Source organism: Podarcis tiliguerta, assembly GCF_965153285.1.
Source record: "Podarcis tiliguerta genome assembly, chromosome: 4".
NCBI lineage: Eukaryota > Metazoa > Chordata > Lepidosauria > Squamata > Lacertidae > Podarcis > Podarcis tiliguerta.
Window position 1 is genome coordinate 76,326,065 of NC_139537.1, and position 25,244 is coordinate 76,351,308.

The 25,244-nt window shown below is 41.0% G+C and overlaps 1 protein-coding gene across 12 annotated transcripts in view; it reads right to left on the reverse strand.

Moving 5' to 3' along the window:
* MCF2L (MCF.2 cell line derived transforming sequence like) overlaps window positions 1-25,244 on the reverse strand; it is a 115,686-nt gene that overhangs the window by 68,339 nt on the left and 22,103 nt on the right. For 3 of the 12 annotated variants that reach the window (XM_083437631.1, XM_083437628.1, XM_083437614.1), the window contains exon 1: window positions 10,391-11,624. The exons of the other annotated variants lie outside the window; for them this stretch is intronic. In XM_083437631.1, coding sequence (XP_083293757.1) covers window positions 10,391-10,541 — 151 coding nt within the window. In that variant the 5' untranslated portion in view covers window positions 10,542-11,624. Of the gene's footprint in view, window positions 1-10,390; window positions 11,625-25,244 lie in introns of those variants that run through there. 12 annotated transcript variants of the gene reach the window in all.

Sequence of the window (25,244 nt, forward strand, 5' to 3'; positions counted from 1 at the left end):
TAGGTCAGAATAGTCAATCCATAAAGCTTATGTTATACATGCAGATCAATAAGATTACAACAGGCAATGTGAAATTAGAATGCCAGATGAAGACCTGAGAGACCAGGGTTCAAATCGCCATTCAGCCATAAAGCTCACTGGGTGACCTTGGGCCAGTCACTGCCTCTCAGCTTAACCTACCTCACAGGGCTGTTGTAGGGATTAAATGAGGAAGAGGAGAAGCCTTGACCTCCTTGGAGAAAAAGGTGGGATGTAAGAAAACAGAACAAAATAAAATAAATTGTAGTGATATGTGTAAAAGGACTTTTTAAAAAGATGCCCAAGGTTCAAGTATGCCTATGAACTTTCACCCATTAAACGTTAAGCAAAGTCTTACTTCACTTGATCCTTTTAGGTAATTGCTGCAGGGCAGATTACCTGTTAATTAGTGACCTCAAGATTACTTACTAGCAATCTCAAATTCTGTAATACAGATAAACAGGACAGTAAATGAAAGTGACAGATGCAACTGTTAAATGACTCAAAGAATATAACAGACTGTTTCCCCTCTGCTATTGGAGAAGACTTCTGCCTTTCCAAAGTCACCAGAAGGTCAAGAAATGAAAACATGGTGGAAAACTCAAGGATTTAGAATTACAACTATTCAAACAGTAACAGTAAGGTTTCTTATTCTTCTTCACTGTGCATTTATATCTGGAAAAGCATTCCACTATGTGTACAAATTATGTACAAATTTGTAAGAATCACATTAAGTATAAATTCTACCTAGTTATATTCATGAACAACTTACCCAACAAAGCTACTTTTAACGCCATGAGGAACTTGCTTGGATAATATAGCTTTGATAACAAAAAAAGTACAAAAAGAACAGCAGTGAATGAGTGAGCTTCCCATTTCTGATGCTTAATTTTCTATAACTGAAGGAGGGGGCATCAGTGACAGCAGAAGGGCGACAGCAGATGTTTGAGGCAGCCCACCTGAAACATCGTGGGGGAGAGATAAGACCATAGAATAGACACCTGATAGTTCAGCTGGCAATCCATTGTTATCATATTATGGTTGTCTTTATCCTTACTGTTGCAGAAGGGCTTGTCTAAAGACTTCAAGAAACCAACAGGAAACCTTCTCATTATGCTCCATGCTTCACATAGAAACTTAATAGAGATGAACAGATGAAACATCTTGCCAAAGGCTATATAACTCACCTGTGGCTAAGAATTGTATGACTTGCAGAAGACAATAATGTATCTGGTTTTTCAACCAGCAAATGTTTAAAGTTCTTTAAATTCTGCACAGAAGGCAGCCCGTCTGCCATCCACAGTACCTCCTATGACACATCCTTGAGACCTTGCGTAGAAGCCCTGCCTGACAAGCTGAAAGTTTGCAAAAGCCCAGCCCTTACTGGAACATGGTGCCTGCACACCTCCCATGGTCCCTTCTCCAGACAAGAGATACTGTCATCATGAGACTCATTCACATGTGGCATCACTCACTTGCATTTTCTCTAATTCCTCTGCAAAAGTGAAGCCTCTTTGCAAGCAGCCAAGTCCCTCTTAATTTCTAGTCAACCAATATACTGTACTTTTCCGTCTATAAGACGCCCCCATGGGGGCCCCCTAATTTTGGAGACTCAATATTAAGAAAATGGGGAGGAGATTGTCCAGAATGGGAGGAATGCCGAAAAAACCTCACCCAAATTCCAAATGCTTGCGATCTAACGCAACGCAGAAGCCTCCTATCTTATTTCTGATCAACACCAGCAGCCGCCCATCCCACGCCCAATTGCCGCAGCAGGGCCCAATCACCAACAGCCATGGCCACAGCAGCGACCAATCACCAGCGGACATTGCCGCAGCAGCCTATCACCCACAATAACGCCAGTGTCAATCTACTACTCAAGACAGAAATCATTTCCACCGTCCCCCTCTGCACTAAGCATGTATAAGACGACCCCAATTTTTAAGCGTTGTTTTAAGGTAAAAAAAACATCGTCTTATAGACGGAAAAGTACAGTACATCCTATTTGGGGTCGTGTCCAATGTCCACTGACACTACAGCTTGTCCATGGGTTGTACACTTGGCAAGAAGAGAAAGGACTCTCCTTCCTTAGAGGTTATTAAGCACACTGTTGAACCCCCACAAACCATTAATACAGTTTGTATAAGTTAAGAGAAAATCAGGCACTGGGTTTCTTTAAAAGATTATGTAAATGATGCGTATGGTTGATTTTAGGCCATTTTCTTTTCTCTCTCTCATTTGTACTTCTGCTGTGCTATGATAGATGTGGCTACACTGCCATGTGTGCTTCCTCCCTCCTGAAGCATTGTAGCATTTGCTCAGTGTCAAATAAGGCTAGAAATCCAATGCTGTGGGATTTACTCAAATACCCATGTGGTTAGCCTAAATGCTTAAGACACATATTTGACCTTACTATAAAATAGCCAACAGAAGCATCAATATAACTTTTCAGTGTGATTTGTTTTTTTTAATGTTGTAAACATTTGTAAAGTTGATTCCTATTCAAAACAATGCAAATTTCCTGGATTCTTTTCTAGGACATCAGGGTGGAGATTTAGCTTGTGGTTCTGATTTGGCCTACTAAGTCCTGGTACACATGGGTGGCGTGACTTATGGCAAACAGGGGTTGAAATTAATCTGCACTCACTTCAGCATTTATGCCACGGATCAGATAATCTAGGCCGCTCCCCAATGAAACAACTGGACAAAGCAGGGAGGGACTGATTTGCATTACAGTGGTACCTCGGGTTACATACACTTCAGGTTACAGACTCCGCTAACCCAGAAATAGTACCTCGGGTTAAGAACTTTGCTTCAGGATGAGAACAGAAATCACGCATCAGCGGCATGGCAGTAGCGGGAGGCCCCATTAGCTAAAGTGGTGCTTCCAGTTAAGAACAATTTCAGGTTAAGAATGGACCTCCAGAACGAATTAAGTACTTAACCCGAGGTACCACTGTACACCCAACATAATACATGAGAAGAGGCTGCTGGATCAGGCCACTGGCCCGTTTAGTCCAGCATGCCTACAGGAAGCCGGCATTCAGGATCTGAGTTCAACAGCACTGTTCCCTCCTCCAGTTTCCACCAACTGGTATTCAGAAGGACTGCTGCCTCCGATTGAGGTGGTAAGACTGCACAGAAAGGGGACAGGGAATCAATGGTTCTCCAGTTGTTGTTGGCATTCACAGCTCCCAGCCTGCCCAGCCAATGATCTGGGATGATGCAAGTTGTAATTCGACAACAAATCCAACCATGGCTGGGGAAAGTTGTCACAAGAATGAATCCAAGCTACCTGCTGCTCTTCACCATGGAACAGGCATGGAACAACAAGAAGAAGAAGAGTTTGGATTTGATATCCCACTTTATCACTACCCGAAGGAGTCTCAAAGCGGCTAACATTCTCCTTTCCCTTCCTCCCCCACAACAAACACTCTGTGAGGTGAGTGGGGCTGAGAGACTTCACAGAAGTGTGACTGGCCCAAGGTCACCCAGCAGCTGCATGTGGAGGAGCGGGGAATCGAACCCGGTTCCCCAGATTACGAGACTACCGCTCTTAACCACTACACCATACTGGCTCTTCACTGAAGACACTTCAGTGTACATTAACACACACCCCTCCAATAAACCCCACAAACTTTCACTTAAACATTGTTCTGGGAGCTCCAGAAAAATGCTAAGATGCATTCCTTACAGAATTGGGGTGGGGTTTGTTTTACACCAAATTATGAATGGGAAACATGGCCCCTAAATCAGCTGTTGCCAGCTACATTGTGTAAAGGAAATAAACTCTGGTACTTAAACCCACTAAATAAAGACTGAGCATGTAAAGCTATAATCTGCAAGTAATTAAATCTATATGTTAACTACACACTTGAAAAATATAAGCCTACAAAACGTCTCACCGGTCATAAAATATGCATAGCAACATGGCAGTATACTTGTCTACTCTGTTAATCCAAAAGGAAGCATAATCTTACCTCTAATATTCTGTTTCAATCCCAAACTTTAGAACAATGGCTATTCTTTTTTTACTTTTGACTTTCCTAAGGTGCTTCCTGTTTTAGTTCTGCATGCAAGTAATGGGTGTGCAGGAACAAGAGCCACCCCTTTCCACACTGTTGTTTACACTGCTGCTTCTTTATGTACTTTCGTGCTGAGTATGGGTGGGGTAACACAAACATTAAAAGAAAATGCAACAGGAAATGATCTTGTTTAGAAAAGGCATTTTGCTTTAGTCTCCTACATGTCATATTCCACTGTTGTCATTTTAGAATAGTACGCCCTACGTAGCCATAAGTAGTACACCAGTCTTCAGCCATTCAAAATCCTTTGCAGCATCAAATATTCAAGGCATACAAAACAGCAGCAGAAGAATTCCTAGCCTATTATGCACTCAAATCTTTTCATTTATGATTATTTGCCTTGTTAGGTTTGCAGCTTCTACTAGGAGTCCATTTCCATTCCTCCTCTGGTTAGACTCTTAGTTTTCACTGTGAATGTCTATTGGTTGTCATTTGCTCCAGCCGTCCCGAAACCCACCAGTGATTTGTTTTTTATATCCCCAGTGCTCTTTGGGGTCCATTTTAACTTCAGTCTTCTGATGGGTTTTCCAGTCTTGGGTAAGGCATGGAACCAGCATTATTCCTTTCTTCCCTCCATGCCATTTTTCCGTTTGCACCCATATCTTAACTGCATTCCTTTCTTTCTTCCCTTCCATGGCTTTGCTTGGTACAGTTTGCGGGATGGAATCAGTGACATAGCACACTTTGCATGTAAAGTGTCCAAGGCTCAATACCTTGGCTTAACATCTCCTTTCTTTCTTTTTTAAAGACAAAGGTAGACTGTAATCTGACACACCTGACCTAGAACTGAAAGAGCTGCTGCCAGAAACAACAGACAATATGGACTAATAATCCTACCCAGTTTCCAATACAGTGGTACCTCTGGATGCTCCGCTCCGGAGCACCGTTCGCATCCTAAAGCGAACGCAACCCGTGTGCGCGATTCGCCACTTCCGTACATGATGTCATTGTGACCGTCTGCGCATGCGCAAGCGGCAAAACCCAGAAGTAACGTGCTCTGTTACTTCCGGGTCACCACGGAGCGCAACCCTAAAATACTGAACCTGAAGCTATTTCAACTCGAGGTATGACTGTATTCCTATACAGTGGTAGCTCGGGTTACATACGCTTCAGGTTACATACGCTTCAGGTATGCTAACCCAGAAATAGTACCTCGGGTTAAGAACTTTGCTTCAGGATGAGAACAGAAATCATGCTCTGGCGGTGCGGCAGCAGTGGGAGGCCCCATTAGCTAAGGTGGTGCTTCAGGTTAAGAACAGTTCCAGGTTAAGAATGGACCTCTGGAACGAATTAAGTATTTAACCCGAGGTAGCACTGTACGTAGCTGTGCTACTTGAAAGAGATTCAAGGACCAATTAATTTTGTTCCCCTTACTCCTGTGATCAATATGTGGTGCAGGGATAGCCAACATGCTGTCCTTAAAATGTTGTGGTCTCATTACCCCTGGCAATTACATCATGCTGGCTGGGGCTGATGGGAGTTGTAGTCCATAACATCTGGAAGGCACCATGTTGGCTACCACTGATGTAGCAAGAAACCAGCATTGTGCAGTCTGGTGCTCTCTAGGCTCGAGAACAGCTACGCAAAAAGACACAGCAGCTTGCAGCCTTCTCCCAGCCGCACCCTATACTGCAAAATTGCAGCAGTAACTTCCAACCTTGTGAGAAAGGGACATTGCAGTTCTATTTAACAGCACCACCCTATGCAGTAGGTGGTAAAGGTGTAGTCAAAATAGGGTTGGGTGTTCCTGAGCACTGAAAAAAATACAGACAGTAGTTGAAAGCAGCATGGAAGTTTCAAAGTTTATAGATTTGTTTACTAAATACAAATAAAATAACATGCTCAATTACATCACTTTCTAAGTAAGGGGTGGGGAACCTGTGGCTCACCAGTTGTTGCTCGACTACATCATTCACCACTGGACATGGTGACTGAGGACGATGCGAATTGCAGAACAACAACATCTCAATGGGCAGAAGTTACAGGACCCCTGCTCTAGGGCATCAGAAAATTTCCTGGGACAGATTGAAAATGTCCTAGAAAACTGACATCACACCACACTGCATTAAATTGTTTTAAGCAAGCTGGTACAGAGGCAAGTTGCAGAAACACACATGAAAGCGCATGCACACAAGAGCAAATCTGACTTGTGCATCTTCCTACAAGAAAAATAGAAACTGCTCCTTTGCAGATGAGTGAAAAGCAGCAATACCAAGTCAGCGGCCTACCTACAGTACTTTTCAATGCCTTTGTAATGGGGAAAGCAGCTCTTAGCCAGACGACAACTGAAATTGCCTGATGTGTTGGGGAGGGATCATAGCACATGCTTCACATATAGAAAGTCTCAAATGCAATAGGTTGCATCTCCAGTTAAAAGGTGATGTGTAATACCTCTGAAACCCTGAAGAACTCACTAGAATGTATAGTAGGGGCTAAATGGACTCTAGTTTGGCCTGGGTAAGGGTAGATCTGTGGTATTGTGCCTGTTTGGAGAACAACAAAGAAAATTTTCCACATTTCTGTATGAATATGAAGCAGTGTAGTTCTTACCCTAATTTGTAGTACAGAATCTCATCCCAACTCATTACTGAGGTGTGTTTGGTTCTTATCTAGAACCCAGTAAAGCAATTATGGCATTACAGTGGTGCCCCGCAAGACGAATGCCTTGCAAGACGGAAAACCCGCTAGACGAAAGGGTTTTCCGTTTTGGAGGTGCTTCGCAGGACGAATTTCCCTATGGGCTTGCTTCGCAAGACGAAAATGTCTTGCGATTCCTGGGTTTTTTTTTCTGCTCCCCACCCCCTTTTTCTAAGGCACTAAGCTGCTAATAGCCTTTTAGCAGCTAATCCGCTAATCCCTTTAGCCTTTAATAGCCGCTAATAGCCGCTAAACCGCTAATAGCGCTAATCCGCTAATGGGCTTGCTTCGCAAGATGAAAAAACCGCTAGACGAAGAGACTCACGGAACGGATTATTTTTGTCTTGCGAGGCACCACTGTATGGACTAAACCTGTGGTACTCCCTTGCAAACAGTATTTCAAAGAATGAAAACATTATTTCTATTTAATAAAGAACCCAATTGCACGGTGAAGGGGTTTAGATGGATTTATACTCCCCAAACAGATACTTGACGGGCACAAATGTTCCTTGAATCACACAAAAATGCCATCTCAAATGAACGTTTGTGTCAACATGGCCTGTGGTGACTGGAACCCCTTAAAAATAGTCACCTGTAACCTCTGGTCTTGTACTCTGGCAAAATTAATGAAGCCTCTGTAAATTATTAGAAGAAAATGGCAGGGTAAAAATTCAGCTCAGCAAATGCCAGAACCTACAAGTATCTGCCCTGTTACCTGCCATGTAAGCGAGTCTAAGTGATACAAACATTTCAACCCTCACATTCTGTTACAAAATCAAATTTCTTTTACTTACCTTGAGCCATAGAAATTAGCCAGGAGCTACAACTCAAAAAAATACTATAGCTTTCCATTTCTTTTACTGAAATCGCAATACAATGCATCTTCACCCAATCTAACAAGGAGCGAAATATTTCCTCTTCCAACAGATCATGCTTATTTGATCTGGCTTTACTTTTTGTGTGTGGAATGACCTTTGTTCTTTTTATTATCAGAAGTTGGACAAAGTTACTATGCAATTCCATCACCACCACCCACTGTTGCTGTCTGCTATTTTCTCTTTAGTTATAAAATTGTCTACAGTCACCCAGGATGTTTACATAAAGTAGAGGTACCTGACAACTGGGTTACTACAAACCAGGCCTTTAAAACTTCAGGATAGGCTTCAGATCTGAAATAGTACAAGATACTGATATTTTTGGCTTTACCTAATCTAGAAAATGTATGAACCACTTAAATAGCTCTCTAGGCAGTACACAAACAAATTTGCAGATAAAATACAGCTACAAACTACAAAACAATTTAAAAAACAGATACACATAGAACTAACATCACTGAAACAAAGATTTAAAAAATCAGTAAAACTTTAAAACAAATATAGGTAACTAAAGTATATGTCTGGGTAGATTTGCCAGCACAAAAACCTTTTCAGCAGGCACCTAAAATAATATCACAAGGGCTTCTGCCTAATGTCAATACATTGCAGCTCAGTGATCTTGTGTAAACTTTAACACAGACAGGAAAATATGTTTTCAATAGAAACACATTTGTCCTAGGGGAGCACTCGCTGTCAATGTCAATAGAGTTATCAAATGTAATTTGCTGAGTTTGCAAAGGGTGAGACAGGTTCCTTGGTGGCAAACCATATTTATTACTCAGGAAATACGTGAGTGTCTTCCTGAACCTTTGGAAAAATATAATGACAATATGTAAATTAATTGCTTTTATTGATCTGTAATTATGCAGCAACGACTGTTTTTTTCCATGATGGAGGAAGACGTATAAAATGCTAGAACTGAAAGAACTATCATTAAAATATATTGCAAGAAAAAGAATCTCTTCCTTTTCCAACCTGCAGGCGTTGAGTGTGGTTATGTAGCCAAAACAATGTTACACATGCATAAGAGTTCAACGGGGGTTGGGGTAGCCCTCCCATCAATGACTCATACTCCTGATTCCCCCCACCTTTTGTTTTTTGATAGAAAGGGAGTTCCTAGCATTTGTAGAACCTGAAATAAGAGACAAAATGTGCAAGCACTATATTCTCCATTTTTTTTGGTAAGAAATTACAGAATGACACACACACACCAAAACTAGTATGAATTGAAGGAATCACATGCACCTTCAAGGTTACTTGGCTGTGTTTTATTATGCCAAAACCATAGCCAAATTTGTTGAGTAGATATTTTATTATTCCTAGGTACCTGCTGTCCAGCCATGTGAGAATCAGATTTAAACACACTCAGGGACTAATAATACACATTTGCAAGAGACAGTTGAAATAAGGCTATTAATCTTCAAAGCAACAAAAGGAGTCTACTGAATTGGATACCTTACACAACCTCGTGAAACAGTACCACATCCTTTGAACCTCAGGCCTACTCTAAAACAGAGGTTAAAAGGAGCAGATGTTAATCTCTATTCAGTACTTGAGCTTGAGGTTGACTTAATTCACTCCTGAGCAAGATCAACAGGTGTTTCTCAAAAGCCGATTATAAAATTAATAGTGAGGGGGTGGGGATGATCCTGATTGAATAAAAAAAAAAATTCTGATTTTCACGGTCTAAAATTACTGCTAAACATATGAGGCAGTGCCTATTAAAATAGGGCTTCGTCTTTCATAGCAGAATGTGATTTCATCAGTGGTGCAAAAAGTCAGATTCATTAAAACAAATCCTAGGTTAGAAATTTGCCCAAGGTCTATTTACAGCCACCATACCCTTGTCAGCTGACAACACAAAGCCAATATGTATGTGTGTAATTCCTCCCACCACCCCCAAGCAGGTCACTGAGCAAAGACAGTTCAAATATTCTGAACAAAACCCTACCCAGATTGTAGTCCTAGATGTAAATCACGGTCACTTGTGAACCCGGTTTTGTAAACAAGACTGCAACTCAGAACTGGAAGCAAATGATGGATTTTTACCTCTGCCATTCAGCCTCTGAATTAAATGCTCCTGGTGGCTTTGTCTCTACACCAATTATTGTAAGCCTTTAAGGCAATTAAGTACTAAACACAAATTAAGGTGTATTTGGAAGGACACTTACTTACACACACCTCAGACATGAAACCCCAAAAGCACTCCTGTTTTATTGCAGGACACGTACAATATCTGACATTTGTTGAAAGGTTGGGTGGGGTTAATTGCATGTACTTTTTTCCAGACTGTGAAATGTACATTGTCACAATTACTTTCTAAACAAGAATTATTTGTATAATGCATAGTTTACATACTACATAAAGGGTGACATTCATTACTCGTAATACTGTGACTAAACCTATAGGTTTAGATCCACTGAGGCCCATTGAAATGCCATTTCAATCACTAAGATTAAAAGGTTAGGAAAACCTGATCCGATACCTACAAACTCTAAAATATATATTATACTGAACAGACACTTGTTTAAAAACTACATATTTTTTATTTGTTAGTGTCATTTGGGACCATTAAATAAGGTTGTGCTATTACAAGTGCACTAAAACTGAGGAAGGTGTTGACGTATTTTGAGAGCTTTTAAAAATAAAATAAAAGAATAATGTAGTAAAAGTAAAGTGTCTGGCACATACAAGAATTGGCATGTGAGTCAGACACTGATACTCTGGAACATTTGTTAAAAGATTACAAATGATTATTCTGAAATCAAATCTTACCAGAATAGGCGTGGCGTGGGTAATTTCGCCCATGCCTCTTTGTCAGAGACCGCTGTACTGCTGAAGAAACACTGTGAAAGACATGGTTCACTCTGCGCAGAATTCGGAAAGGATTTTCTTGTCCTTCTCTTGCATATCCACGTTGCGACATTGTGCTATTGCCACATGAAACTTTTTTTTAAATGTTTCATACAAAGAGAACCCACAATATCTTTTTCTTGTAGCCTTTAATGTTCACTCCAGTGCTACTTAAAAAGGTAGCATTTTTAAAAAGTTGTCCAGGACTTTAGCATTTGGAGATGAAGGGTAACTCTTTGTATTTCAATTCTCATTAATAAATGAAACAATAAAACACTTGGCGGATTTAACTGTAGACAATTCACTCCAGTTTTGACCACAGTGACAATTTCTTGATGAACCTAAATTACACTGTATACTTCTAAATATATTTTACAAAATGTAACTAATAGATTGATGCACGGAACACATTCACTGCCTCTCCTCTTAGGTAGCTGTCACGTAAAGCCAGAAATCTACATGAGAAATAATACTGTACAGAAATTTCTGAGCAGCTAACTTCTGTTCTTGGATCCAGGTGTGTTTTCAGTCAGAACCCATCATTTTTAGAAGAGGTCATAACCAGTTTTATAGTCCATCTCCTTGCCACATAGCTCTCCCACAATATTAGAGAGTTTTCCTTCATTTCCAAATCGCCTCTACCATTATTTACATATTCGCAACCTCCTTCTTAATGCCCAGGGGTATTCTGCAATTACCAAGCAACGTCTTAGGCTTCCACCGTAGAAGGGCACATGGAGTTTCTCTTCATAGATTCATGTCAGCAGCCAGCCAGGCAGAAATCTATTGCTTAAATTGCTAAACTTTCAGCTCCCACATCTGCCCCATCAGGTTTATCTCTTCCCCTCTCCTTGAAGTTTGCACTGTTCCGCTGCTTTCAACAAGGCAGAATAAAATAGCAAGGCTAAGTAGGATGCTATAAACAAATTAGGCACCTTTCCTGTAACAGGTCCTCTTTTTAACTACTGCTGGAGCCCCAAGAAACTGAAGATATGCTGCAGCTGAGCTCTTCAAAGTCAGAATGGCTTTTTCCTCAAAGCGTTCAAAAGGGAAAAAGCTAAGAGGACACTTCCCAAGGAAATTCAAATAACACACAAATTACAGTGGGAAGGAAGGGAGGGAGGGAGGCCACTGCTGTCTTAAACCATACCAGGAAGTTCTGCATTGTCTCTTCATCTTATTTAATACAGAAGAGAGAGAGGGGGGCGGGAAACTGATTATGTTGCTTTACTTGGCAAGAACCCCTTTCTATGAGAGACATTTGGCTAATTTAACTGTGGGTGTGTTCAGATAGCTCGTATTTTCCCACAACAGCACACTGATCCTTGCAACTACTGTGAAGTGATTTTCAGAGAAGTATGTACAGGTCGAACAACACACTGGACTCAGGAGCGAATATTAACAATTTGAGAAACACAATCTTCATTCTTTGTAAAAACTTTTTCATCACAGTTAGTAACAGGAAAACCACAATACACGAAGCAACTCAGCTGTTTCTTTGTGGCTTAGAGAGACCAACGTATTTTTTGGATTGTATGATCCACGCACAACCAAAGACAACTAAATGAAGCTCTTTGGAATACAGTGGTGCCCCGCAAGACGAATGCCTCGCCAAGACGGAAAACCCACTAGACGAAAGGGTTTTCCGTTTTGGAGGTGCTTCACAGGACGAATTTGCTATGGGCTTGCTTCACAAGACGAAAATGTCTTGCGATTCCTGGGGTTTTTTTCCCGCTCCCTACCCCCTTTATCTAAGGCACTAAGCTGCTAATAGCCTTTTAGCAGCTAATCCGCTAATCCCTTAAGCCTTTAATAGCCGCTAATAGCCGCTAATCCGCTAATAGCGCTAATGGGCTTGCTTCGCAAGACGAAAAAACCGCTAGACGAAGAGACTCACGGAACGGATTCTTTTCGTCTTGCGAGGCACCACTGTATAATAACACTCTTCGTCAGAGAATATTAAACATGTGTTCCTCAACACAAGACTTATCGCAGAAAAAGCAGTTAAAAAAAGAAAGTCACTTTGTTCCTACTGTTGTTCTTAAATATCCATCGTGAAGAGAGGTCCAGCTTGAAAACACTTCCAATATTCCAATACGAATCTTTAAAATGGTTTCTGTACTCACTAACTGAACTTGGTTGCCCGACTCTTCTACCTCTCTCTCCCCCCACTTTAAAAACGAAGATTATGGTATAACAAAATGAAAAGTTAGATAAATATGACACAGAATTTACTCACAATAGCAAATCACTGTGATTGGCCTGTTATTGTCTAAATTAAAGCAAAATAATAAACCAACCAACCAACCAACCTTGAACATCTGGTTAGTAGTATCTTACTGAATTACAAAACAACAAGTTGACACAAATAATTCAAGTAAGGACCAAGGTTTAGTTCCGGTTTTTAACATGAGGTGCATTGGTGCTGAGATATAACTTATTTTTCAGTTTCATGATCCCTATGTACATGTTTTTCTGGCTAGAAGAGCACTGATGGCTCTACAAACTGCACATAGGATCACTCAGTGTTGGAAACACAAAGAGGCAAGTAGTTCAGGAACTACTTATCACAATATATTTGCAATACAGTCAAACACATATATGGAACCCTTGCAAACTGATGTGTTGCTGGTTGCAAAACCTTGCAGGTAAGTGTACTTTCCATGTCAGTAGCAACTTCCTATTAGGTGCCAGGTCCAGGTTCAGTTCTTGGCATCTCCAGGTAAAGCTGGGGAACAGCTCTGCCTGACACTCTGAGAATCTGTTGCTGATTAGACCACAGTGTGGATGGGCCAATAGGGTTGTATAAAGCAGATTTCTACATTGATTCACACTAGGGCTATGTACACAATGCCATTTACTCTGGCTTCAGTTCACTTTGACTGCCGGCGTTTGGAGTGGAGTACACAAAACGCTAGCCACAATCCATACATATTGTGTACCTGCTTGAGAAATACTCCTGTTAGATGTGCTTCCCCCTCAAACCTATTAGAGGATGGAAGCTGCAGTTAAGCTGAGGTGTGTACATTTCAGGCAGCTGGTCTGAGCATGTGCAGATGATGGCACATTCAACGGTGACAGATTCAGTGAACTGGAGCTTGGCATGGGAAAACAAATCAGGTAATGGGCATTAGGTGAAGCCATCCCCAACCAGACTCTGCTGTGTGCAGCAATGTAAGAAAGCAACCCAAAATGCAATGGGCAGGGGTGGTGTGTGTGTGTGTGTGTGTGTGTGTGTAAAACCTAGGACTGCTGGTGATTCCTGGACACAGGCAGGAGCAGTGAGAACTTTTTTAAAAAAAATCTCTATGGTACAAACATGGTTAGCTTAAAAACACAGATAATCAAAATGGAAGATTACAGAATACTTTAGTTTCCACAAGAAGATGACCTACTGGCATGCTTTGTAAAAAAGCATAACATTAAACTATAGTGATGATGCAAATTGGCCGTACATTTCATTTCATGTACTCAAGAGTTCTGAGGTGCAAAGAAATTTGTCGCAACAATGATTGTGCCTGCTCAGAAATCTGAAGGAAACAGATGGCGTGACAACATCAAGGGGGGAAAAATAAATATTTTTCTGGCTGCTGATTCCTACTGTTCAAAAATATATCCACTCAGGATTTCTTTTTCAGTCTCTGCCCAACCACCACCAAGCCAATTAGCAGCTTGAAAGACAGCAGTATCCTACCGTGTTAATTGGAAATGCTAAGCAATCTGCACCTGATCTTATCTGTCCCCTGTGCAAAGGGGAGAGTTGGTTTAAGACTTGAACCAACAGGGATATTGAAGGACCAAGATACAGTGGGGGAAAGCTTTTTTTTTAACCTTTTCAATAAAAGTCTCAAATCCATTTAAAATGCACTTTTCATGTTCTTTTGAGAAGATAATTGGTTTTTTAAAAAATGAAATAAAAATAAGCTTGAACAAGAGTGGTTCATTTCATGAGCTCTCTCTGCAGCCTGTTCTCCTAATTCTCTGAATTGGCCTGTATATAAAATGCCACTTGGAAGGCTAGTTCTTCAGACAATTGATTTTCACATGGAATGATCTGTGCATATTGATTTTCTTTTATATACTCAATAGCAGAAATCTCCTTCAATTTAAAATTACCATGCTGCATACAAGCAGGCCTTCTTTTCTGGTGAAGAGGCAAATGATACATATTTGGATTTGTGAAATCCCAGTTTTTTCTAGCGAAGATTTCCAAGGCAAAAACGGCATGCCTGGTTCAGCTCTAGCTGGCTTAGTTTAATCAAATATGCTTTTTGTTCTAAGTAAAAATTAGTTTAGTCATCTATGATTAGTCCTAAACTGAAGATTTGCATGAAAAGTAAATCACACACGCCACTTCAGTAGACAAGCATAAGAAGGATCAGTTTAGAAGTGCTAGCTGGCAATGTTTCACTTTCAGGCCTTCAAAGCCATTTCTTTAATGTAAACCATAGAAAACTAACCTATGTTATGTTAAAGAGTGTGAAATTTATAAAAAGTGCCTTTTCCGTAAGAGATTTTATAGAACTGTTAGTTCAATACTACAAAGCAACAGAATTGAAAACTCTTTTTTAAGTGTTATATCCACCATTTTGAAGACTACTATACACCTTCCAGAACATTTGCTATTGTGAAAACTCATTTTCCCCCCTAAAGCATATTCCCTCCCACTTTTGATTAAGGAGGCATTAGAACAAAATACTTTGTTCGCTTAAAACAGCAAGCCAGAAATACAAAGAATATTTCAGAACAGGTAGTATTTTCTTCCTTAAATATCACAGGATTTAAAAAAGAACATCTGCCACACTGCAAAACATAATTAATGTAACAAATATTACTCACTTTTTGTTCTAGGTGAGAAAACCACCTTAACAGTAAATTTGTTTTACACCATCATTCTAATACCGTATTTGGCAGACAGCTGAATGTAGGATTTTCCCATTGTAAAGTGAAAGTCTGTTTACTTGCTTTCAGAAAAGGTAGCAAGGTGCTTTTTTTGCCTGGAAAGCTAGTTGCTAGGTGTTTTGTTGATTCAGTTGATGCTACTTACGTCTTTGGTATTTGTTTTATGGTATATACATTACTTTCTTATACTCCTTAAGCTGCTTTGATATTTAGAAAACTGGCATAAAGTCTTTAAAATAAATATGACTTTTCCCACACAATTGTTCTGCAAAGTTAGCAAAACATCTCAGCTGCACAAAGGCAGGTCAAGTTTATTTCTTTTTAACATAAAAAACAAACCAGCATTGAATTTCTATGGCCTTTTGTACATCATTAAATGCAACAGAAAGCACTACCACATCACACAGTTGAGAATCAAGATTGAATGTGTCAGTCTACACCCCCAAATAAGTCTCAAAATAGGGGCACACAGTGATAAAGCTATTTTAAAAAATAAAAAAGCCCAGTCAGAAAATTTCAAATATGAAACAGTTATGAAACCTGCGTTTGTTTTAACTTGATTAGTTAAGCAGAGAATCCTATAACAAAGGAGGAGGATACAGAAGCCATTTCCTCAGAGGAAAGGAAAGCAAACAGAAGCAAAAAAGCTTTGGGTGAGAAAGGTGTCTAAAAATAAATGGCAGTTCTGATTAGGTGAGAACCAGACATTATGTCTACAGGGTTTAAAGGAGCTGGTTTTCATTCAAGTTGTACAAGGAGAAGCCAAAGTGACTTTCATTCAGCTAGCTGACGGTCAAGGACTGCTGGGACTGCCTCTATTTGGCAAAACCACATTTCAAAATAATGTGCCTCTGCGTCGACAGCAGAGCTTTACAAGCAATACTCCGAGAATCCTCTTCTCTAGTTCTAAGAAGAATCAGAAGAGAAAATAATGTGCATAGATGAATCATAAAAATGTAAGATGAGCCCTGCAGGATCAGACCAAAGGCACATCCTAGCCCTAGTATTCTTGTTTTCACAGTGGCCAACCAAATGTCCATGGAAAGTGTGCAAGCAGGAACTGACTGCAACAGCACTCTTCTCAGCTGCAGTTCCTAGCAGTTGGTATTATGTGGTATATACCAGTGCTCCCCAACCTTTTTATCGCCGCGGACCGGTAAATGTTTGATAATTTTTCCGTGGCCCACTTGTTTTGAGCTGAGTCCCCCCCTCCGTACACTTACCTCACGGCAGCTTCTCTTCAGTCCCCGCGTCTCGAGTCCTCAGTCCTCCCGTGGCGCCTCCTCCTCGGCCAATGGTGTGAGGTTTGCCTTTCGGCCAATCAGGAAGTGGGAGGACCTGCTCCCTGATTGGCCAGGAGGAGCATCAGTGTAACAATAGCGACTTTTCATTCGCTATTGTCACACAATGGGCGGGCTTGAGAGGGCGCAATGCTCTGCGCCTCGGCCGCCCGCCACAGTGAAATGATTTGAAGTTCCTCGGGCGGCCCGGTGCCAATTGATCCACAGACTGGCACTGGGCCGCAGCCCGGGGGTTGGGGAACACTGGTATATACTACCGCCAGTGTTAGAAACTCAAAGCTAGGTGCCAAATGGCTCCTTAAACCAAGGTTGCAACTGCCAAAATGGAATGTCTAGCTACCATATTTGGGCAACACAACTCTAAAGCCTTATTTTTCCAAAGGATGGACTGACTGTGATTGGTTATCAGTAAAAACACCTGGCTAGTTCATACGGCAACCTTGAACTGGGTTAAGAGCTCTGGGAACTCACAGGAGAAAAGTCACTTGATCCAGGGACATTCTTGCACCTGCTCAGAAAAAGCATTTTTGGTTCCAGAAATTCATTCCGATTGTGCAGATGAAATGTAACGGATAGAATTCTACAGGATGGGGCATTAGTTTGGGGAAACGGTCTAGAACCAATGATCCTCAGATGGTGGAGATGTCAGGAGCTAACCTGGTGCCCAGGGCTATCCACTTGGGCAGAAGTGGTCAAAAGCCAGGTGAAAAATGCACCCAATGCCTGGCTACAGTGGAACAAGAAGATAGCCATAACAGCTAGTAACCAAAGATACAGTGATACCTCAGGTTAAGAACTTAATTCGTTCCGGAGGTCCGTTCTTAACCTGAAACTGTTCTTAACCTGAAGCGCCACTTTAGCTAATGGGGCCTCCCACTGGCGCCGCCGCGCAATTTCTGTTCTCATCCTGAAGCAAAGTTCTTAATCTGAGGTACTATTTCGGGGTTAGCGGAGTCTGTAACCTGAAGCGTCTGTAACCCGAGATACCACTGTAGCCTTGTCGTTCATCAACTGATAAACGTAGTGAAGAAATATTTTGTTTTGTCTCTTCACGATTATTCTCAGGCGATCTGGTCAATTCAAACGCTTGATCACAAATAACGATAAAGTATGTAAGAGGAAACAGCAGTAAAGTTGTTGGGATCTTTCATCTCTTAATAACATTTCTTGCAGCTGAACCACATCAGAACTAGTCCTATAATTAGACAGAGGAAGCTACCTCAGTCAGTAGTTGTGGTAGAACCCCCTCACATACCACCATTGCATTCCCCCTGAGACCCACACCCCAAGGTAGCCTGTTGGTCCTCAGATATGATAGAATACAGTGGAACCTCAGAAGCCGAACGCCTTTGAACTCGAACGTTTCAGCTCTTGAACAATCGAAACCTGGAAGTAATTGTTCCAGTTTTCAAACAATTTTCGGAAGTTGAATGTCCAGCGTGGCTTCCAATTGGATGCAGGACGCCGTGCCTTGGTTTTCAAATTGTTCCGGGAGTAAAACGGACTCCCGTTGGAACAGATTAAATTAAAAAACCAAGGTACGACTGTATTCTGTTCAGTCACACAGATCCAAGTCAATATTCAACAACCACTCCAGTCAGATTTTGCACAGACACCCCCCCCCCGGCAATTATGTTGTGTATTTTGGGTTTTTTTATGTTGTAAACTGCCCTGTGATCTCCAGGATGAAGGGAGGCATATAAATCTAATAAATAATAATGCAGAAAATGAGAGGTGTCTCCAATCCCACCCCAGGTCAAAGTCAAGCTGCTAAAATCCAATGTGGTTGCTTTCTTAAGTCTGAAGTCATTTGGGCACTGCCCGACGTGTAAGGGAATGTCCAGAGAACATTTTCACTTCTATTAGATATACTGCAACAGATCTGCTCTGTTTCAGCAACTACCAATAGGATGCCTGGCCCTCACAGGTGAGACATTTTTGAAATAGAATCGGGGATCAAATATGTTGCTTGCCTGCAGTCGTGAAGCAAGGAGTAGTAGTAACATGTTACAGGCAAAGACTCAAACTAGAACAGAAAAAGGAAACCAGGAACATTTGGTCACATTCTGGTCCTGCTTGCGTGAAACACTTAGTCATAGTTTAGTATTAAAAAGAGAAGGCATAGAGAGCCTTCAGCTCTCCCCATTTGTTCTCCAGCAAGCCCATAAGGAGAAGTTGGGAAACATTTGTTTCTGTTCTTCATTAACGGAAGCTTGCCATGATTTCTAACCACGGGCAAACTTTTGGCTAATTTTAACTATGGTTTGCTGAAACAAGCCACCTTCAAACCATGGGTTACAAGTGAGCTTATTCACAAAGTCCCGTTCAAAGTAGCTACAGCTTGTGGTTCAGACGTAATGCCAAACTAACAGAGATGTTCCAATCTCATCATGGCCTTACCAGAGGAAGAAAGGGCAGAGCACAAAAGTCTTACTGCAGTGCGTTCTTGTAAATGCGAAACCTTTTATTGGCATCACATACAAACATCCAAAACAAATCAAAACAAACCATAGTTTAGCATGACATGCAAATGCAGAATCCTTTACAGTCCCAGTAGGACTGTAATTGAACATTTCTAATTAAACATTTTCCAATGTCTTAAATAGTTTTGAATCTGAATTCAGCATGTTTAGGCAACACAAATTTATGGTTTAAATTCACTCCTTTCCCTACTTACAAACAAAGCAAGCAAGCAAGCAAGGGAGAGTGTATGTGTAATAACAGCTTTGAAGTCACCCGAGTTGGTGGTATAGCAATTCATTATGTCACATTTAGCAAAAAATGCATTTTTTAGAAATGGGAAATATAACAGTGGAAAATTCCCAAATAAAAGGAAGGGAAAAGCAAGGTCTTAGCTCCCCAAGGTTACAGAAAACAACACCAGATGTCAACAACTTCAAATGCATTTGTCAATGCCAAACATGGCTCTTCCCTGACTACAAAGTTCAAGCCAAGCCACGCTTTTTAAAAGCACAGAAGGAAACATGCCAAAATACATTAGGATGCACCATAGTCAACTATGCTATACAAAATGAGATATAGATATTCAATCAGGTGTACAAAACTCAAAACTAAGTAGTCTAATATGCCCCCAGCAGGCAGAAGGTGGTGGATCTGACTAGTACATCTCCAAGTGACTTGAAGCAACTGTTTACAAACTCCCAGCAATTTAACAGTAGATATTAATCTAGACCCTGCTAAGTATTGCAGAACCATTATCTGCAACAAGTAGTAGAATATCCATGAAGGACCAAAATGGATGACAAGTTCTGTGGCACTTTTTTTGGCAAATTGTTTTGATGATGAGCCTGAAGACAACACCGTATTTATCAGCATAAATAGGTTGGCATGAGTCCTTTGGAAATATACCAAAGCAGACAAGGAGAAAAAACAACAACAGCAGCAGCAGCATGATAATGCATAAGGAGTTATAAATATTGATGAAATGTTTCAAAGAATGTGCTGGAAAAGCAAGGGTCGCAATTATACATTCCCCCCAGATAGATTATGGTAAACCATAGTCTACCTTTTATGTGAGTTCACCTACACTAGTAATTAAATTAACGGAGAAGATGGGAAATTCCATCCTCCTGGCTCAGTTCCTGATCAGTATAAAGGGTGTTCAAAGGATTATTTCTTCTCTCTTTTCCTTGCTCTCTATTCAACTCAGCTTCATCTGCTGAAGGCCACAAGATCCTGGCTCACAGCCCTGGATGGATTAACTATGAACTTTATTCCAAAATGCTAGGGAACTTTGAAATTCTCAACAAGATGGGCTGGAGGAAGGAAGGCCAAATCTTCAGTTAGGATGGGATTGAAACAGAAAATTGTGATTGCTTTGTCAACTCAACTATAATGCAATTCTTACACCATTTTTAAACCATGGGAACTTTTATTTCCCTATTCCATTGTGTTAAGTTGCTATCCTTTCCAGATTTCACAGTAACATGCAGATAACAATAAGCCTTAAACTGAAGCACTGGACACTAATAAACCACTTGATTCGTTTCAGTTACAGTGTTTAGTCTGTGGTATCACACTTTTCTCTCCATCTCTTTGGGTTGCAAATTACCAAATCTGAACCCTGAGTGGAACAGCCATTTAGCATTGGTGCACTGACCAGGAATTGGCTGGATTAGATCCCAAATTAATAACAGATCATGATGTACAAAAATACACTTTTGAGCACTTCAGTTCCTATTGCTTCCAATCACTCTCTATGCACAAAAACCTATTTCAATCCTCACAGCAATTTTTAAAACAGAGAATGTACACAAATAGATGTTCTCATGAGAGATTGCCAGTGTCAGAATGAATAAGAATTGCACAGTTACATTAAAATTGAAATATGCAGAAGAGCAGCCAATGAAAACAGATGCAAGCAACTCCAGTTATTCAAGGTGTTAAAATGAGATCAAGAGTAAATCTGAAACTGATACCTTAAAAGCCAATCCAAGGGAACGGTTAGCCCTCCAGTCTTAGAGGTTTTAATGTGGTCGATGACTTGGGTTTTCCAAGAGAAAATATGCTTTAACAAGTTTTATTTATAGTCAGCGAAGTGCTACAAAAGGTGAGATTTCACAGGAACCAGAACCTGAACATTGCTCCAGGGCAGCAAAACTCACCAAACATTACTAGTCTAAAAACAGTCTTAGATCTCAAATTATCACAGACGGCTTAGTACATTAGAAGTCAACGAAGAAATCATTACAAATCTCCTAGAATTTTACCAGCTATGGCTGATACATCAATTACAGATGACCTTGGACAGGAATATTCTGGCCACAGTGATCCAGGCACTGGTAACCTCAAGATTTGATTACTGCAATGCGCTCTGTGGGCGGCTATCCTTCACCCTGGTCCAGAGGCTCAAGGTGGTGCAAAACACACCACTTGAACTGCCTGCTTACTCAGGCCCATCACCCATTTCACTTGGCACTCCCCAATCTTAACATCTCCACCCAATCCTCCTTCCTTACCGCTACCCAGCCATCTGAGTTCATCACTGCAGTAGGAATTGTTGCACACTAGATAGAGCCATAAAGAAAGCTGATCGCTGAAGAATCGATGCTTTTGAATTATGGTGCTGGAGGAGACTTTTGAGAGTCCCATGGACTGCAAGAAGATCTAAGCTATCCATTCTGAAGGAAATCAGCCCTGAGTGCTAACTGGAAGGACAGATCCTGAAGCTGAGGCTCCAATACTATGGCCACCTCATGAGAAGAAAAGACTCCCTGGAAAAAAACCTGATGTTGGGAAAGATGGAGGGCACAAGGAGAAGGGGACGACAGAGGACGAGATGGCTGGATAGTGTTCTCGAAGCTACGAACATGAGTTTGACCAAACTGTGGGAGGCAGTGGAAGACAGGAGTGCCTGGCGTGCTCTGGTCCATGGGGTCACGAAGCTAATGACTAAACAACAACAGATAGAGCCAGTTGCCCACCTAGCTTGCTTCCCTCTGCTCCCCCTGGAAAAGGCAGGCTGGCTGGTGGGCAGGCTGAACCTTGAACAGGAGAACATCTGTTAGAGCTGGGTGTTTACAGCAACCTTTGGTTGCAGATCCCACTTGTTAAATCGTGAAATGTGGATGGGTTTTTAAATATAACTTCCACAAGGCATTTTACTGGAAGCAGAGATGAGCTTATGTAAATCCCACTCCCTGATGGAATCATCGTTTCCCTCCCCCTTTGGGGTAATTTACATCTGTTAACTAATTGGGATGTCTGTCCCAGAAGCATAGGGACTGTAGTGCAGCAGCAGCAGCAATCTTCACATTGTTAAAACCACTGCACTATCAACTAGATTCTATGCTGAACTTCACTGCAGCAGCATTAACTCCAGAAGGGGCCAGCTACTATTCAGTTTGGGAGCTGATGCTGATATTGTTGATTGAAAAGTTGGAAATTTTTGCAATAGGAGGAGAAGTATCCTTCCCCATTATAGTTTGGTGCTACTGGGCATATCAATACAGTAGTACCTCTGGTTAAGAACTTAATTCATTCCGGGGGTCCATTCTTAACCTGAAACTGTTTTTAACCTAAGGTACCACTTTAGCTAATGGGGCCTCCTGTTGCCGCTGTGCCGCCGGCACACGATTTCTGTTCTCATCCTGAGGTAAAGTTCTTAATCCGAGGTACTACTTCCGGGTTAGCGGAGTCTGCAGCCTGAAGCGTTTGTAACCCGAAGCCTTTGTAACCCGAGGTACCACTGTAAGGCTCTATTCTGCATATGCTCCCCTCCCTTCCAATACTTCAAGTTACTGGCATGTGTTAAGGTGTCTAGAGGTTGGGCAGAGGTAAAACTACTGAAAAAAATGAAAACCTGCTGTGTCTATATTAATTTGGAGTGGTGTGGTCATTACTGAGAAAGAGGGAAATGTCATTAAAGTCAGATATATGGGGGAAAGCGGTATTTCTCCCTTCCTATTAGGAATGGTACATTTGTTTTGAAATATTTAATGTGCATAAACCTTTTAAAAGGCTGTTAAATCAGTACTGGTATTTTACAGTGGTACCTCTGGTTAGGTACTTAATTTGTTCCGGAGGTCCGTTCTTAACCTGAAACTGTTCTTAACCTTTAGCCAATGGGGTCTCCAGCTGCCGCGATGCCGCCGGAGCACGATTTCTGTTCTCATCCTGAAGCAAAGTTATTAACCCGAGGTACTATTTCTGGGTTAGCGGAGTCTGTAACCTGAAGCGTATATAACCTGAAGCATATGTAACCCGAGGTACCACTGTACTAAGTATACTCAGAGACTATATACATGTGCAACTGCACATCCACATGATCATTGCTTTGATGACTTCACAATAAGTTTCAAGAGTTGTTGGGAGACAAACAGCAGAGAAATTTCACCCAGTAACTCCAATATGCACGCATATTGTACACTGTTACAGCAAACTGTGTGGTAAATATAGTAATTTTCTGCAAATACTACTACACAACGGCAGGTGGATGTTAAGTATTCCCCCCTGCTCCCAGCCAATGGCAAATGCAAAATAAAAACTTAGCAGCAGACATGGCTATGGCTCTTTCTAGTGTAGGTGCTAAAGACCATAGTACAGTTGACATTTTACTAAGAAGTACAATGATATACAAGCAACTCCCTGTTTGCATGGGGGTTGTGTTCCAGGTCAATGCGTTCGTCAGTGGTTGTGTGTAAGCCCATTCTGCCCTATTCCGGGGCCGAAAATGGCATGCGTGTCAGCGGTCCTGTGTGTCTTGGTCATATACAAAATGGCTTCTCTCGCTGTACATGTCTGCTCGAAAGTATGTTTGTGTGTAATAGGCCCTATTGCCAGGTATGTCAGCAACCATTACTACCTCAGCTTAGAGTTGCCCTATGAGGTTCATGTACCCTTATAACAGCTGTGTGGAGGGCAGAAATTCAACAGGGTAAGACTTTTCTCCTATTTTTTTTGAGCACTCCACTCTGCCCACAAAAGAGGACACAAATCTGCATATGGCACAAAGCCCATGCAAATCTGAGGCCTCTTTTGTGAGTGGTTCAGAGGGCCCAATCCACATACAGCAGGCATAGGTAAACTCGGCCCTCCAGATGATGGGAGTTGTAGTCCTAAAACATCTGGAGGGCCGAGTTTGCCTATGCCTGACATACAGTGTACTGAGTACGTACACACACACACACACACACACACTACAACATTTTATGAAATGCAGGTTTCTGGAGCTTATATGAATATGTAGTGTTATGAATTTGACAAATAACAGTCCTATTATAAACAGATTGCTTATACCAAAAACCTAAGCCTTTTAAAACAAAATATCACACTGACTTCTAGCATTATCTATGTAGCAGGTCTTGCAGAAGTTAAAAGCAAAACTCTTTTGACCTTGACTGTGTCCTTAGATTTAGTCCTATTGCAATATTTGCATTCCTGGAACAGACACACTTTCCTCCCCAAGAACTCTGTTAAGTATCTAATTCATTCAACACGTCCTGCTCAAATAACCTTAATAATAAAAAAGGAAGTAGAAATTTAAAAATAAAAGCAAAATTTCCGTTTCACAACATATTTTATGGGAGCTTAAAATATATTACATGGTAGGAAGCACAAAACCTGTATTACAAGGCGCAGCAAGTCATAGATTGAGTTTAATGTTCAATTTTGGTGCACCCAGAGATAGAAAGCACGATCAGAAATTAAGAGTAGAAGCCACATAACAGCGCATGCACACAAGCTCACACCGCCCTACCTTAGCACTAATAAATAATGTACGACACTTAAGAACATACTTGGTTAAGAAATGTTTTTATTAGGAAGATTCATACTTCAACCTTTCAATGCACTCACAGAGCTCAGAATGGTTTACAACAATATAATAACAATCCAAGAAAAAATAACAAATAAAATCTAACAGCAACAAAGCAATAAGAAACAGAAAACGTTCAGCAGAGATAACCAGACCAGAAGATTATCAGCCATTTGCTCATTTTAAGCAAATCCTTAATACATCTAATCACCACAGCTCTACTATCATCAGCCATTTTGTTAATTATCTCAGATACTTCGTGGGGAAAAAAGAAAGGACAGTTCGGAACCCTGGCAGA